The sequence below is a fragment of the Oncorhynchus tshawytscha genome, unplaced genomic scaffold (assembly GCF_018296145.1).
Source record: "Oncorhynchus tshawytscha isolate Ot180627B unplaced genomic scaffold, Otsh_v2.0 Un_contig_1824_pilon_pilon, whole genome shotgun sequence".
Classification (NCBI taxonomy): Eukaryota; Metazoa; Chordata; class Actinopteri; order Salmoniformes; family Salmonidae; genus Oncorhynchus; species Oncorhynchus tshawytscha.
The window spans coordinates 771,188-787,901 of NW_024609829.1; the positions used below are offsets into that span (position 1 = coordinate 771,188).

Genomic DNA, 16,714 nt, shown 5'->3' on the forward strand with positions numbered 1-16,714 from the left:
GCCGTCAGCCAATCAGCATTCAGGGCTCGAACCATCCTGTTTATAATGGCATCACACTGTAGACCATCGACATGAAGACAATGTGCTGTAAGTAACTGATATGGTTTCAAGCTGATATGCACGTGCACACACACACACACACACACACACACACACACACAGTAGTGAGCCTGGGTTCTCCTAGGTGTGATCAATGGAGGTTTACATATACTCCTAGAAAACCATCATTACCACGTTACAGGCTGTCCCACATCAATCCCCTGTTGTTACCACGTTTCAGGCTGTCCCACATCAATCCCCTGTTGTTACCACGTTACAGGCTGTCCCACATCAACCCCCCGTTGTTACCATGTTACAGGCTGTCCCACGTCACCCCCGTTGTCACCCCGTTACAGGCTGTCCCACATCAACCCCCGTTGTTACCACGTTACAGGCTGTCCCACATCAACCCCCATTGTTACCACGTTACAGGCTGTCCCACATCAATCCCCGTTGTTACCACGTTACAGGCTGTCCCATATCAATCCCCCGTTGTTACCACGTTACAGGCTGTCCCACATCAATCCCCGTTGTTACCACGTTACAGGCTGTCCCACATCAATCCCCCGTTGTTACCACGTTACAGGCTGTCCCACATCAATCCCCGTTGTTGTTACAGGGCTGTTACCACGTTACAGGCGTCACCCCCGCTGTTACCATGTTACAGGCTGTCCCACATCAACCCCCCCCCCGTTGTTACCATGTTACAGGCTGTCCCACGTCACCCCCCGTTGTTACCATGTTACAGGCTGTCCCACATCACCCCCGTTGTTACCATGTTACAGGCTGTCCCACATCAACCCCCGTTGTTACCATGTTACAGGCTGTCCCACATCAACCCCCCGTTGTTACCATGTTACAGGCTGTCCCACATCAACCCCCCGCTGTTACCATGTTACAGGCTGTCCCACATCAACCCCCCGCTGTTACCATGTTACAGGCTGTCCCACATCAACCCCCCGTTGTTACCACGTTACAGGCTGTCCCACGTCACCCCCGTTGTTACCACGTTACAGGCTGTCCCACATCAACCCCCATTGTTACCACGTTACAGGCTGTCCCACGTCACCCCCCGTTGTTACCACGTTACAGGCTGTCCCACATCAACCCCCCGTTGTTACCACGTTACAGGCTGTCTTGAGATGGGGACAGTGGATCATCCCTACGTGAGGGCTCCTAGCATATTCCTGGGTTAGCACCATTTTGAATGAAGTTTTTCCTCCCACATTGGAAGTCCTAAAAAGTTTACATGTCTTTGACTACTAAGCAATTATGCGTTTAAAAAATTGTTCACCCTTTAACCATGCAAGGAGGTGGAATGTAAGCATAACGACTATATTCACATTAACGATAAGTGAAAGAAATCCTAAAGATCCACATTACTGTGTGTAGTCCCCTCTCTCAGTTGTTTTTAAATAACTTTCTGTACAATTCACACAGAGGAAAACCAAGTGAAACTTATGAACAGAACCTTCATTTTGTCAATAATCCTCTTAATGTTGTGAACACTCATTACAATCATTGTTTTTTAAAATGTCAGATGGTGTCAGAAGTCTAAACACAGTTTCCTCATGAGCATTTGCGGGCTTGGTCTAAAGAGCAGTGATATGACGTCACGTAACATTCCCGGAGTGAAGGGTGTGCATGTTGTCATGGCAACCCCCAGACTGTCCAGCCAAAGCATTGGGCAGCGACACTTGATTCTTCTGTAGTGTTAGCGCAGGCACAAGCTTGATGATGAACATGATGATTTCGTCCCACAAACCAGCAGACGTGGGGAGGTGGAGGTTTCCATCCCAGATCAGTGCCTGTGTTGACCTTTGACCTTCAGTCCATGATGAAGTGTATGAATGTGACGGGGAAAGCCCCCCTCCTCATTGGTTCTCCTTCAATGTGGCCCAGCTGGGAGAGAACAGGAGAGATGAACAACATCACACACTGATAACAGGGGAAAAAACACCCACTTTTGTTAGTAAACACTCACTAGTTTGCATATAGATTGAGAGATGCAGCAGCATAACAAAAGTGTTTTTAACTGCAGCATTTTCCAGCCAAGAGCCCAGTGTACTTTCAACAGACATTCACCTCTGTGGACTTCTTCTACCACCTTCTATACCAAACAAAAATACAAACAACATGGAAAGTGTTGGTCCTATGTTTGTTTCATGAGCTGAAATAAAATATTACAGAAATGTTCCATATGCACAAAAAGCTTATTTCTCTCAAATTGTTTGCACAGATTAGTTCAAAACCCTGTTAGTGAGCATTTCTCCTTTGCCAATGTGATCCATCCACCCAACAGGTGTGGCATATCAAGAAGCTGATTAAACAGCATGATCATTACACAGGTGCACCTTGGGCTGGGGACAACAGGCCACTCTTAAATGTGCAGTTTTGTCACAAAACACAAATGTCTCAAGTTTTGAGTGACCGTGAAATTGGCATGCTGACTGCAAAGAGTCCGTCCCATATAAAGAGTCCCATATACAAGTGACTAAATATAGTCATGTTGCAGAGGTGGCTTTGGGAAAAACAAGTTGCAGCTGGCCTGTATTCAGACAACAGTTGCAGCTGGCCTGTATTCAGACAACAGTTGCAGCTGGCCTGTATTCAGACAACAGTTGCAGCTGGCCTGTATTCAGACAACAGTTGCAGCTGGCCTGTATTCAGACAACAGTTGCAGCTGGCCTGTATTCAGACAACAGCAGCTGGCCTGTATTCAGACAACAGTTGCAGCTGGCCTGTATTCAGACAACAGTTACAGCTGGCCTGTATTCAGACAACAGTTGCAGCTGGCCTGTATTCAGGAAGGTAGATTTGTATTGTTTATTTCACTTTTGTTTATTATTTACTTCACTTACTTTGGCCATGCCAATAAAGCCCTTACTTTGGCCATGCCATTAAAGCCCTTGAATTGAGAGAGACAGAGATTTGGCCAGAATGAGGTCATGGCTTTCTACTGCTGACGTCACCATGGTTTCTGACACATGCTCAATGGACGCTCTTGGAATTTGGAAAGGACCCGATTTGGACCATAACTGGGCCGGACGACTCTTACTGCGTGTGAATGATGACAGAAACACACACCCACTCTCACCCTCTCCGGTTTCTAAATCCCTACACACAAATTCATATGCAGTAGCCATGCCGACCCAGTTACTACACACACAAACACTTTCAGAAAGTGAGCGTGTCCAGGAGCCTGATCTAGAGGTGATTCACTCACTCACTTACACAGAAAGAGAGAGAGAGAGAGACATACTCACCCACCACTCCTGGTCCTCCTCCCCATCCACCACAATCACCTCCCCCTCAGTGAAGGTCAGCTCGTCTGGGTTGTCTGCCAGACAGTTATAGATGGCCTTTACTCGCTTGGGCCTCTGCTTCTGAAAAACACAGGTTCAATATGAAGAGACAGACAGGCATAGAAATATCATTACTAGAACGAACATTCCCATTCAAGTCAACCTTCTGTGACAGGTGGGCTGGTAGCCACATTGAATGGAACCATGATGTCAAATTGCTGTGGTCTGAGGGGATTTTCCCATTCTAGTCACTCTAATTAAATGCAGGCAGGCAAGTATACAGCGTGTTCTGCAGACAGATGCTGTCTTTCAACAGGAGGATCTCCTGTATTTGTCACTTCTTTGGTATGTTTGACACCCTTTTCCACAGTGACTGCTGGAGGGTTGAATAGCGAACCACTGACACAGGACATAGTAAGCATCTGACTGGGTAAGGAGGGTAGCCATTGACCGCAGAGGTATCTGGAACAAGTACACACTTCAAAGTTCCCTCCCTCTTAGTAGTGGTGTGCATATGAAGGAAACCACAGAGAAAACACAGTTAAAGACGATAATATTCAAATGCACAGAGCGACAGAGACAATCAGTCCAACTGAAACATAAGATCAGATACAGAAGTGAAAATCACTGTCCAATCAACAACAGGACAAACAACCATAAGGTCAACGGTAGGTAGGAGGAAGGAACTCACCGGATAGGTCTTCCTAGGCATGGGGGCCGGAGGCAGTGATTGACCTATCGAGTTCTGGGGGCATCCCGGCACTTCCTTAGCTGAAGGAGGAAGAGGAAATTACATTGTTGTGAAAACAAAAACTGTTCCACACAACCATACAGGATGGAACTAACCCACAGTTGTGTTGTGACAAGGTAGGGGTGGTATACAGAAGATAGCCCTATTTGGTAAAAGACCAATCCATAGTGTTAGGTTGTAAATATCAGAGTAAGAAATTGACAGACACTATGAAAGCTCCAACCAAGTTTATTCACCCAAGCAATCGAACAGCTGAACAGACAGACATATTTCCACGAGTGGTAGTATATATACCCCAATTTGGGTGACGTCATTCTATACTCTAAACATTATATCTCTATTGCTTGGCAGAAAATTAAGTGACGCGGTCATTAAACTGTTCCTTCTCCCTTAAGAGAATGCGAAGAATGTGCAAAGCTGTCATTAAGGCAAAGGGTGGCTATTTGAAGAATCTCAAATATAAAATATATTTTGATTTTGTTTAACACTTTTTTGGTTACTACATGATTCCATATGTGTTATTTCATAGTTTTGATGTCTTCACTGTTATTCTACAATGTATAAAATACTAAAAATAAAGAAAAACCCTTGAATGAGAAGGTGTCCACACTTTTGACTGGTAAATTATTTATTTTTAAAACACCCACCTGGTCTTTCGATGGACCCCGTTCGAGTCGGTCCTTTGCTGAAGCTTTTGGCGTTGCTGAAAACCACAAACAGTAGTCAGCTGCTGCTTATCATGTGCTTAAATTAACACATTTACCCCACAGTGCATTTCCACATGACAGAGCATTTCCCCATGACAGAGCATTTCCCCATGACAGAGCATTTCCCCATGACAGAGCATTTCCCATTTTGACAGTCACAACTCAGACCTATGGGAGACTGAGTAGAACCATGTCGATGAGGAGCCCTGTCTTTTAGGAGCTCAGCTTGGAAGTTAATGTAGTGGTAAACCAGAAACCCTATTGGTGTTTTTCTCCAAAAGTAACATTTCTTTGTGTTCATCGAAGCAAAACATGCTGCCTCAGGCAGTGTGTGTGTGTGTGTGTGTGTGTGTATATGCTCACCCAGATGAAGACTTGGGTGGTGGGGCTCTGCTGTGGACATGTCCGGTCCCTGGTTTAGACTGCTGGTTCATAGCCTCCATCACACTCACTGTCTTGGCCACGGGGGGAGGAGCAAGACCTAGGGAGACAGAGAGAGAAGTTACCCATCTCTTTCTCTTATTGAAACAGGGCGTATTTCTGTCCTCAGTGTCCGTTGCTACTTTTGCTTTAGCAACATTAGTCTTTGGCTGCATATTAAACCAATTGGATTACAACTGAATTGATACAAGTTAAATTTACAGCAATATCCAAACCATGTTTAAGATTTACAAGCAGATTTCAGGACTGAGACTGGACCATTCAGGAACACATGGAAAGACATACTGGTGTGTCTTTGGCATAAAACTATCCCAGGGCTTTCAGAAGCCTAGGGCGGATTTCTCCTCTTACTTTTTACCCAGGCTTAGCTCCTTTCATATCTATTTTGATCCTGATAAACTCCCCAGTCCCTGCTGCTGACAAGCATACCGATTAACATGATGCTGCCACCACAATACTTGAACTTTTGGGGTATTTGGACATGAAATGCAAAAATTATAATAAAAGTACAATTGGATTTGTGCCACAAATGCAAACAAGTTCTCATTTGAAACAGCGGCCAGGTAAACAAAACTAAAGCATGGATTTCTGTCATTCCTTGTCTATAGACTGCTTACAGGGTAGGAAAACCTATAAACCATTTTGAAATTCCCTTTCCCTATGATGTGTTCAGACAATGAGACCTAGGAGGTGAGGGGTGCCTACCAGTGGTTGAGGTGACCCGCATGGGGGGTACCGGGAGGTGCATGTTGGGGGGGTCTGAGGAGGACCTCTGTCGGCCCCCCAGGTCTATCGAGCCAGGCTTCCACCCAGAAGACCTTGATGACTGGACCATCCCACACAGACCTGGCATCTGGACTGGAGGAGGGAGGAGAGAGGAGGGGGAAAGCTGGTTCCTGAAGATGTGCATTGTTTGCTCTTCAGGGTTTTAGGCTGGGAATACACTCAGTGGCCAGTTTAATAGGCAAACCACCCCATTCCCGAAAATGGTTTGCTCCTACAGACAGTGAGTCATGTGACCATGACTTGCTATATAAAAGCAGGCAGACATGCATCGAGGCATTCAGTTACTGTTCAATTGAATATTAGAGTGGTCAAAATGAGTGACCTAAGCAACTTTGAGTGTGGTGTGATGGTCGGTGCTAGGCGTGTCGGTTCCAGTATCTCAGAAACGTCCAGCCTGCTGGGCTTTTCAAGTACAACAGTGTTTAGGGTTTCCAGAGAATGGGGCGACAAACAAAAACAGTCGGGCCACAAACAGGCAGATTTCAGCGGCGTACTACAGTGGTGTTCAGAGCGCATAACTAGTCGTTTCTTGTCACGGATGGGCTATTGCAGCAGATTACCACACCGGGTTCCACTCCCATCACCTAAAGTGTCTCCAGTAGACAATTTAGGAGTGGAAAAACATCACCTGGCCCGACGAATCCCGTTTCCTGTTGCGTCATGCTGATGCCAGAGTCAGGATTTGGTGTAAGCAGCAAAGTCCATGTACCCATCCTGCCTGGTGTCAACAGTACAGGCTGGTGGCAGTGGTGTAATGGTGTGGGGAATGTTTTACTGGCATACGTTAGGGTCCTTTGACATAAATTGAGCAATGTATTCATGTCCCGAAGAATTCAGGCTGTTCTGGAGGCAAAGGGCGCTCTGACCCAGTACTAGAATGGTGTACCTATCTAGTGTGGTTACGGGCCTAAGTAAGTAAGTAAAAACGACATGTGCTTTGAATGTAAAGTCAGTAAGTTGAATTGAAACAAATTGTTTAGCAAGGTGGAATGTTTTCTACCGTTTTCAATGAGCATGAACCAGATTGAGTTCAAATTGCTTTCCAGTGATAGGATGGGCTATTTTCAGTATGCCTCTCATCATGGGCTATGGAGTGCACTTTGAGAACTTTCACGAAAAGTAGCTCACTAGCTCACCCAGCAGCCGCCAATGTGATGGTCCCTGCTCCCTACCCAGAACCCTCTCTGCCCTTCAAATAGGTCAGAGCGCTACACGAATCACACAAGTCCCCATGGAACAATGCATTAATTAGAGAAGGCATCTACAGTAGATGACAGATATGTGGCCAAATGAGGTTTCCCTGTATTTGAACTGAACCCATTGGGCATGTATTATAAATATCATTCTCCAAAAATGGCAAGGATGAAAGGTGAATGTGGGTTGAAAAGGGCTTGACGGGTCATTTGATATGGATCACGTTTATGAACTTCAAATCAGGAACACTTTTGAACATTTTTAATATAAATCCGTGCTCAAATAGCATGTAGACCGGGTTCACTGAACAAACTAAACTGGTTCATAGTATTCTGAAATGTTTGCCAAAGAAATACAGCTCTATATGGAAAAACATCTACTCTATGCTAATCTTGGTTAACCAAGAACTAAAATCTAGCGTAATTTTTTTAACATATTCTATCCACAAATGAATAACTGTATGCCACAACCACCTTGCTATAACATGTTAAAAAGGAAAAATAAAGTACCTATGTTTCGTGGAGGCAGAGGGGGTGCAGAGGTGGTGGCGGGCCCCCCTGGCGCAGGAGGGCTGGCGTTGAGGATGGCACCATACGTCTCGTTGGTGACTAGGTTGGGCATGTACCCACCACGCTGCTTGTCCCGTGCCAGGGAAGCCGGGCTGGGCTGGAGGTGGGAGTTGGAGCCAGGGGTGTAGCAGCTGGCAGGGCGCTCCTCTCTCCGATGGGGGCTGGGCTGAATGGCAAATCAGAGGTCAGGGGTCAAACATTATAGAAAGGTCATCATGGTGTGTGTGTTATGTATGTGTATATACTGTATTACTATTTTGTGTGTGTGTGGTGAGTTCATGGTGTGTAACTGTGTGTATAATCTGAAGAGGGTCCTCACCCTCACCTTGTCATCCAGGTCCTCATCACTCTCGTCCATGTCTTCATGGTGCAGACGCCATTCGTACTCTACGTGCACATGGGCGTTGAACTTCCCCGCCAGCGCCATGTTCAGCTAGACACACACACACACACACACACACACACACACACACACACACACACACACAGAGATTAATGGTTCATACAAAGCTAAAAGATAGGAGTCAGCGACTATCTTGCTAAAGAAATCACATAAACGCACACACAGCAGTCACACAGCAGTCACACAGCAGTCACAGTCACACAGCAGTCACACAGCAGTCACACAGCAGTCACACAGCAGTCACACAGCAGTCACACAGCAGTCACACAGCACTCACCAGCTCCTCACATTGCAGGTGCTTCAGTCTCTTAGCGATGTCCAGCGGCGTCTCCCCAGACTCACTAGCTAGAGAAAGACATCATTTTGGTCTATTAATTGATCATCCATTGATTTATACAGTACACAGTGTCTTCAAAAAGTACTCGCACATCCTGACTTTTTGAGGTTTTGTGTCACTGGCCTGCACCCAATACGCCAAAGTGGAATTATGTTTTTTCGTTGTTTTTTTAACAAATTAATAAAAAATGAAAAGCTAAAAATGTCTTGAGTCAAACTTTGTTATGGCCTAAATAAGTTCAGGAGTAAAAATATGCTTAACAAGTCACATAATAAGTTACATGGACTATGTACAATAATAGCGTTTATCATGATTTTTGAATTATTACCTCATCTCTGTACCCCACACATACAATCTGGAAGGTCCCTTTAAAACAGTTACAGAGTTTAATGACTGTGATAGGAGAATATTGAAGATGGATCAACAACATTGTAGTTGCTCCACAATACTAACCTAAATGACAGAGTGAAGAGAAGGAAGCCTGTACAGAATAAAAATATTCCAAAACATGCCTGTTTGCAATGAGGCACTAAAGTAAAACTGCACAAAATGTGGCAAAGAAATAAACTTTATGTCTTGAATACGAAGCGTTACGTTTGGGGAAAATACAGCACAACACATCACTGAGTACCACTTCATATTTTCAAGCGTGGTGGTGGCTGCATCATGTTATGGTGTCTACTGTAAAGATGCGTCAGGCTGCAAATGACCATCTCTTGTCAAAAATGTACAAGTAAATAGTTGAGCCATTAATCGCCGTGTGTTTGTCATTTTAAGGCCAACAACAACAAAACACGTACATTTGAACACTGCAGGGGACTCTTTGTTTGTCTCCTTCACAATCTTTAATTAATTGTTTGATTACTTTCAGAGAACTGTCAAATATCGAAGATGTCCTTTTATCCGGTTGAATGCATTGCGGGTGTGAAATTCCTGAAAAATGTACACTTCATTCATACTATATGAGAAGTCGGAATTAGTATTATTAATATTACTATTTTATTTCGCATATTCAAACTACCTACTATTTAGGATGCTAGTATGGGTATTCAGACACAGCCCTTGTGTCATTGCAATGCACTAGACACAGTTACATTTATGAAGTTATCTACACCTGCCAGCAGGTGCCTACTGCAGCTAAGCAGAGCCAAGCCACGTTTTGTCAACAGCCATGTGTGTCACAACACAATCTCCCCTCCCTGTCTCCCTAAACTAGAGAGCAAGATAGGCTGTGATACTTGGTGGACTGAAACAACGCGATTCCGTGGCACATGTTATGGGGATGCTTGTCATCGACAAGGACTATGGAGTTTTTGGGGATAAAAAGAAACGGAATAGAGCTAAGCACAGGCAAAATCCTAAAGGACAACCTGTTTTAATCTGGTTTCCAACAGACACTGGGAGAAAAATGTACCTTTCAGCAGGACATTGACCTAAAACACAAGGCCAAATATACACTACAGTTGCTTACCAAGATGACATTGAATGTTCTTGAGTGGCCTAGTTATAGTTTTGACTTAAATTGACTTGAAAATCTATAGGAGGACTTGAACATGGCTGTCTAGCAATGATCAACAACCAATTTGACAGAGCTTGAAGAATACAAAAAACAATAATGTACAAATATTGTACAATCCAGGTGTGCAAAGCTCTTAGAGACTTATACAGAAAGATTCGCAGCTGTAATCACTACCAAAGGTGATTCTAACATGTATTGACTCAGGGGCGTGACTACTTATGTAACTGAGATATTTATGTTACTTAAACTGCATAGTATGAACTCATGTTCACATACGATTTATGACGTAATGTTTAGTAAAAAGGTATGCAGTATGCCACGACTGTAGCGTACTACTTTACTACGGCTTCGCATTGAGAACTGTGTAGCTAGGTGAAATATGAAGTTGTCGCTCAACAGCAGCAAGCTTATCGGCTATCCAGCTAACTTCAAGTCCTACTAAAGCACCTAGCTAACGTAAGCTACAGTATTTAGCTAAAGAAAAGTCACGGCAGGGTGCAAATAATTATCGGTTTTCAAAAATGTAAGATTAAATAGTTGTGGTCATTTTAAGGACAAAAACAACAACATACATTTGAACACTCCAGGGGACTCTTTGCTTGTCTCCTTTGCTATCTTCTAGTAATTGTTTGATTATTTTCAGAAAACTGTATCGAAGTTGTCCTTTTATCTGGTTGAATGCATTGCGGGTGTGAAATTCCTGAAAAATGTACACTTCATTCATACTACATGAGAAGTCGGATTTAGTATGATATCCGGGCATTTAAAGCACTCAATTTTCAAAATGTCACATACTATTTTATTTCGCATACTCAAACTACCTACTATTTAGGATGCTAGTATGGGTATTCAGACACAGGCCTTGTGTCCTCTTCACACTGCCCTGGAAATCAACACCTCATAGCCGAGCACTGACAAGCAACCCGCGACACAGTTAGCACCACTAGGCCACGACAGCATGAATTATGAAGTTATCTACACCCAATTCACCAACGTGTCATTGCAATGCTAGCATACATTTAGGCTGCCAGCAGGTGCCTACTGCAGCTAAGCAGAGCCAAGCCACGTTTTGTCAACAGCCATGTGTGTCACAACACAATCTCCCCTCCCTGTCTCCCTAAACTAGAGAGCAAGATAGGCTGTGATACTTGGTGGACTGAAACAATGTGATTCCTTGGCACATAAACACATTCCGGTCAACAGACCATGGCCCCCCTGTTCCTTAGTTAACTGTGTTGCTGGAGACCGATAATTAGCAGGATTCCCACACTAAACAGTCTCTGTCTCTCGGTTTCTTTTCTATCTGTGTTATCATGGGTCAGTTTGTTTGGAGTCAGAGAGATTGGTCTGTTGTGAGAAAGTGGTGTGTCCGGGTCTTTTCCGTGTAGAGGAAACTTGGTGTTTGTATGCATGTGTCTTCATCATTTGTTTTCTTCAAAGTTATCATTTCTGTAGCTATGAATTTCATCATAAATCAGTTTATGGATAGACACTCGACAACAATAAACAATGTCTTCACTAACAGTTTGTGCCAAAGCTGTTTCCAAACCAGTCTTTCCCCAAAAGAGGAGTGATGTGATGGTCTCTTACCTATGTCAATGGAGGCCTTGCCGCGCAGGAGCAGTTTGAGGCACTCCATGTTGTCAGTCAGGCAGCAGTAGTGTAAGGCCGTACTGCCTTTGGCTGTCTGTTTGTCCAGGTTCACACTATGGGGAGAGGAGATGGAGGAGGCAACCAGTGAGAGGTGGAGGAGTAACCAGTAGAAAGGGCTTCATTCATTGTTTTAGTTGTGTGTCAACTGTCTATGGTGACACCATTTACCAGACTGTAGCAGCCACTTCTCTTAAACCTTTGGATGACGTCTACCATAGCGCCCTTCGCTTTATCATAGGTGACAGTTTAAATACTGACCACTGCATCCTGTATCAAAAGGTTGGCTGGTCCTCATTAAAAGTACCGTAGATCACTTCACTATTCCATATAAAAGAGAGCTGACAGTGTTGACACAGACTGAGAGCTTGTTGATGTCTGATGGGAAGCTTTGTGTTTTTTATATGAGGCCCAAGACTAAAGCAATGGACTGATCCCCTCCTCCTAGACCACCTTGAACAATTCAGTTTAATCTATATCTGTGGAGAGACTGGCCAACACTCTATAGAGCCTAAAGGCGCCCGCATACTAGGTTTGGTTTGCTCCTAGCAGAACTCGGCGAATGTCTGTGACTCGCGTTGACCCTTAAAAGACTTTCACCTGAAAAATGAGAAAAGCGGCAATGTTACTGTTTTGGCCTCTAGCTACAACATAGCCGGTATACAGTTCCTCAAAATAGAATGAAATCAATACATCTGTAAATTCATTTGGATGTTTTTGCCGACGAGGTCTTAGTCACACATTTTTAATCTAACTAAGATGTTAGTTGCAGCATTTTCCAAGTGGGAGAAAAAAATACAAATCAAAACAAACAAAAATGTAATCATAATATATGCGCAAACTGTTTTGACTGGGAAGCATGTGATAGGATTTACTTGATGTGTAATGGTTTGTCCCCAGCTGGAAGAAATGCTGACAGGTAGCCTGGTCTGTAGTAAAAAAAATAAAGCTGTCTAAACAATGCAGTGAGTCCTTACATCTGTGCATGGCCTTTAGTCTCTCGTCCATTTAAGTCTCTCTTATTCTTGAGAGCAATAATAGGCAAGTGCACAAAAACAAGAGAAAATGCATATGATCTTACTTTGTTGACTTTATCCATTGAAGTGATTTCTAGATGGCACAATAGTAATCGATGTTGAATGCCTTCACTCTTGCATGCCATGGCGTAAAAGCATACATATTTGGCTTTGTCGGGTGACCTCTTGTTATTGCCTGACAAAGCGCTGGTCCGTCATGGTTCCCTAGTCACATCGAAAGGCAGTATGGGCTTCAAAATGGAAGTAGGCTGTCCACTGCAGCCTGAGAACACAGAGGTCAGGGCCTGTTCCAGATACTGTAGGAGAGTGACTGAGGATATATCACAGAATGAATGATTCGGTCTGCAGTGGAACACATCTCCTATTCTATCAGTAGTACACTTCTCAGCTCTGCTGAAAACAATCCACATGGTCAGTGACCTGAACCCCATCGGACACTATTAAAAAAAGCTCAAACAATGCCATTTTTGCAGGAGTGTCTCTTTAAGAACACACTCGTACACCCTGCCTCCAACCCTTCAGCAGGCAATATCCGTCAGGATTCCCAAGCTAAGCCACTGCCAAAGTTATGACCTTTTTTGGATATGTTTAGTTTTTATCTCTGGCTCTCAGTTAAATGCATGTGGCTGTTTCTTCAGTCCTTCTCTAACTTGGTGTGAGCTTCAAGTTTCATCCCAAGATGCCCTCTGCTGATAAGCACATGCTTGGCTGCAGGGCAGTGTGAAGGTCTAAGTCTTCCGTGCGAGATCATAACTAGGGCCAGGGGATTTTTCCTGACCACTTGAAATGAAAATTAAAAACACCAGAATCCTTACGCAAACGGGTCACAAAGTCCTTTACAAAGTCTCATCTTGACAGCTCCGCTCTGTCATTTTAGAGGCTGGTAATACAGTGGTCTTATTGAGGTCACTCAAGTAAGGTCCAGAGCGGGGCTGAGGGAGATTCCACTGGCAACATTCAAACAAATAGGGGAGCAGACGTATAGTATAGAGTTTATTGCAAACGGTAAAAGAGAAATGCCTGTTATGGGTCTCATACCCAGGTCTCCAAGCCCATAGGCAGGACTGCTAACCAAAGCTCCAATATGGGTTAACTTTTTAAGGAGGAATTGTAACAACCTTGGCAAGGTTCGTTACAATACAATAAGTATGACCCAGGCAGTTCTGTGAGTGTTCAGAATGTTGTCTTTGGGTCATGACTTGGACTGCAAATAATGGAAAATGGAAACTCAAACACATTCACTTTGAAGTTACTTTGTACCAATCACTTTGGTACAATATGCACAAGTATGTGGTACATCACAACTCTAAACACAAAAAAATAGATCATCAAAATGCCTCCTGTTTTAAAACCCTAAGCATATTCTCAATTGACTGAATACCACAAACAAATTCAGTAATTTGTTCACTGCACCAAATCACTCTTGCAATTTGCATACATACTCATTAATTGCTGATCACTGGCAACATTCTATTGTTTACATCATAAATGTATCAATTGGTATCAATACACATTGGATGGTGAAACTAAATCATATATGGATGGGGCTGTAACTAACTACATCATCATTCTCCATCAGCCACTGTGCTTCAATAGGTATACGTGTCCAATCAAAAAAATATATTTTGTGTGTGTGTGATATACATATACAGTGGGGCAAAAAGGTATTTAGTCAGCCACCAATTGTGCAAGTTCTCCCACTTAAAAAGATGAGAGAGGCCTGTAATTTTCATCATAGGTCCACTTCAACTATGACAGACAAAATTAGAAAAAAAATCCAGAAAATCACATTGTAGGATTTTTTAATGAATTTATTTGCAAATTATGGTGGAAAATAAGTATTTGGTCACCTACAAATAAGCAAGATTTCTGGCTCTCACAGACCTGTAACTTCTTCTTTAAGAGGCTCCTCTGTCCTCCACTCGTTACCTATATTAATGGCACCTGTTTGAACTTGTTATCAGTATAAAAGACACCTGTCCACAACCTCAAACTGTCACACTCCAAACTCCACTATGGCCAAGACCAAAGAGCTGTCAAAGGTCACCAGAAACAAAATGGTAGACCTGCACCAGGCTGGGAAGACTGAATCTGCAATAGGTAAGCAGCTTGGTTTGAAGAAATCAACTGTGGGAGCAATTATTAGGAAATGGAAGAAATGGAAGACATACAAGACCACTGATAATCTCCCTCGATCTGGGGCTCCACGCAAGATCTCAACCCGTGGGGTCAAAATGATCGGTGAGCAGTGAAGAACGGTGAGCAAAAATCCCAGAACCACACGGGGGGACCTAGTGAATGACCTGCAGAGAGCTGGGACAAAAGCAACAAAGCCTACCATCAGTAACACACTACGCCGACAGGGACAAATCCTGCAGTGCCAGACGTGTCCCCCTGCTTAAGCCAGTACATGTCCAGGCCCGTCTGAAGTTTGCTAGAGAGCATTTGGATGATCCAGAAGAAGATTGGGAGAATGTCATATGGTCAGATGAAACCAAAATAGAACTTGTTGGTAAAAACTCAACTCGTCGTGTTTGGAGGACAAAGAATGCTTGAGTTGCATCCAAAGAACACCATACCTACTGTGAAGCATGGGGTGGAAACATCATGCTTTGGGGCTGTTTTTCTGCAAAGGGACCAGGACGACTGATCTGTGTAAAGGAAAGAATGAATGGGGCCATGTATCGTGAGATTTTGAGTGAAAACCTACAACCTCCTTCCATCACGAAGGGAATTGAAGATGAAACGTGGCTGGGTCTTTCAGCATGACAAGGATCCCAAACATACCGCCCGGGCAACAAAGGAGTGGCTTCGTAAGAAGCATTTCAAGGTCCTGGAGTGGCCTAGCCAGTCTCCAGATTTCAACCCCATAGAAAATCTTTGGAGGGAGTTGAAAGTCCGTGTTGCCCAGCAACAGCCCCAAAACATCACTGCTGTGGAGGAGATCTGCATGGAGGAATGGAGCAAAATACCAGCAACAGTGTGTGAAAACCTTGTGAAGACTTACAGAAAACGTTTGACCTCTGTCATTGCCAACAAAGGGTATGTAACAAAGTATTGAGAAACTTTTGTTATTGACCAAATACTTATTTTCCACCACAATTTGCAAATAAATTCATTAAAAATGCTACAATGTGATTTTCTGGATTTCTTTTTCTCATTTTGTCTGTCATAGTTGAAGTTTACCTATGATGAAAATTACAGGCCTCTCTCATCTTTTTAAGTGGGATAACTTGCACAATTGGTGGCTGACTAAATACTTTTTTGCCCCACTGTAGTTGAAGTCAACAGATTGCATACACCTCGGCCTAATACATTTAAACTCAGTTTTTCACAATTCCTGACATTCACTCCTAGTAAACAATCCCTGTCTTAGGAGAGTTAGGATCACCACTTTGTTTTAAGAATGTGATTTATTTCAGCTTTTATTTCTTTTATCACATTCCCACTGGGTCAGAAAATTGCATACATTCAATTAGTATTTGGTAGCAATGCCTTTAAATTGTTTAACTTGGCTCAAATGTTTCAGCTAGCCTTCCACAAGCTTCCCACAATGAGTTGGGTGAATTTTGGCCCATTCCTCCTGACAGAGCAGGTGTAACGGAGTCAGGTTTGTAGGCCTCCTTGCCCGCAGACGCTTTTTCAGTTCTGCCCTCCCATTTTCTATAGGTTTGAGGTCAGGGCTTGGTGATGGCCACTCCAATACTTTGACTTTGTTGTCGTTAAGCCATTTTGCCACAACTTTGGAAATGTGCTTTGTGTCATTGTCCATTTGGAAGACCCATTTGTGACCAAGCATTCATTTCCTGATGTTGCTTCAATATATCCACATTTTCCTTTTCATGATGCCATGTATTTTGTGAAGTGCTCCAGTCCCTCCTGCAGCAAAGCACCCTCACAACATGATCCTGCCATCCTCGTGCTTCACGTTTGGGATGGTGTTCTTCGGCTTGCAAGCCTCCCCCTTTTTCCACCA

At 43.6% G+C, this 16,714-nt stretch overlaps 1 protein-coding gene across 4 annotated transcripts; it reads right to left on the bottom strand.

The window, feature by feature from the left end:
• Nucleotides 1-1,111: 1,111 nt before the first annotated feature.
• Nucleotides 1,112-11,780, bottom strand: LOC112247288 (arf-GAP with SH3 domain, ANK repeat and PH domain-containing protein 2-like). 4 transcript variants are annotated; one of them, XM_042319246.1, is made up of 10 exons: nt 11,642-11,780; nt 8,473-8,540; nt 8,118-8,225; nt 7,733-7,958; nt 5,949-6,101; nt 5,166-5,283; nt 4,743-4,798; nt 4,036-4,115; nt 3,306-3,425; nt 1,112-1,941 (listed from the first exon to the last, which is right to left on the bottom strand). In XM_042319246.1, the coding sequence occupies exons 1-10, from the start codon at nt 11,688-11,690 to the stop codon at nt 1,867-1,869; spliced, it is 1,053 nt and encodes a 350-aa protein (XP_042175180.1). In that variant the 5' UTR covers nt 11,691-11,780; the 3' UTR covers nt 1,112-1,866. The 4 variants fall into 4 exon arrangements, with proteins under 4 accessions (XP_042175180.1, XP_042175181.1, XP_042175179.1 ...); XM_042319247.1 differs by having other exon boundaries at nt 3,306-3,419; nt 8,112-8,225; XM_042319245.1 differs by having other exon boundaries at nt 3,306-3,422; nt 8,112-8,225.
• Between the last annotated feature and the right edge of the window lie 4,934 nt (nt 11,781-16,714).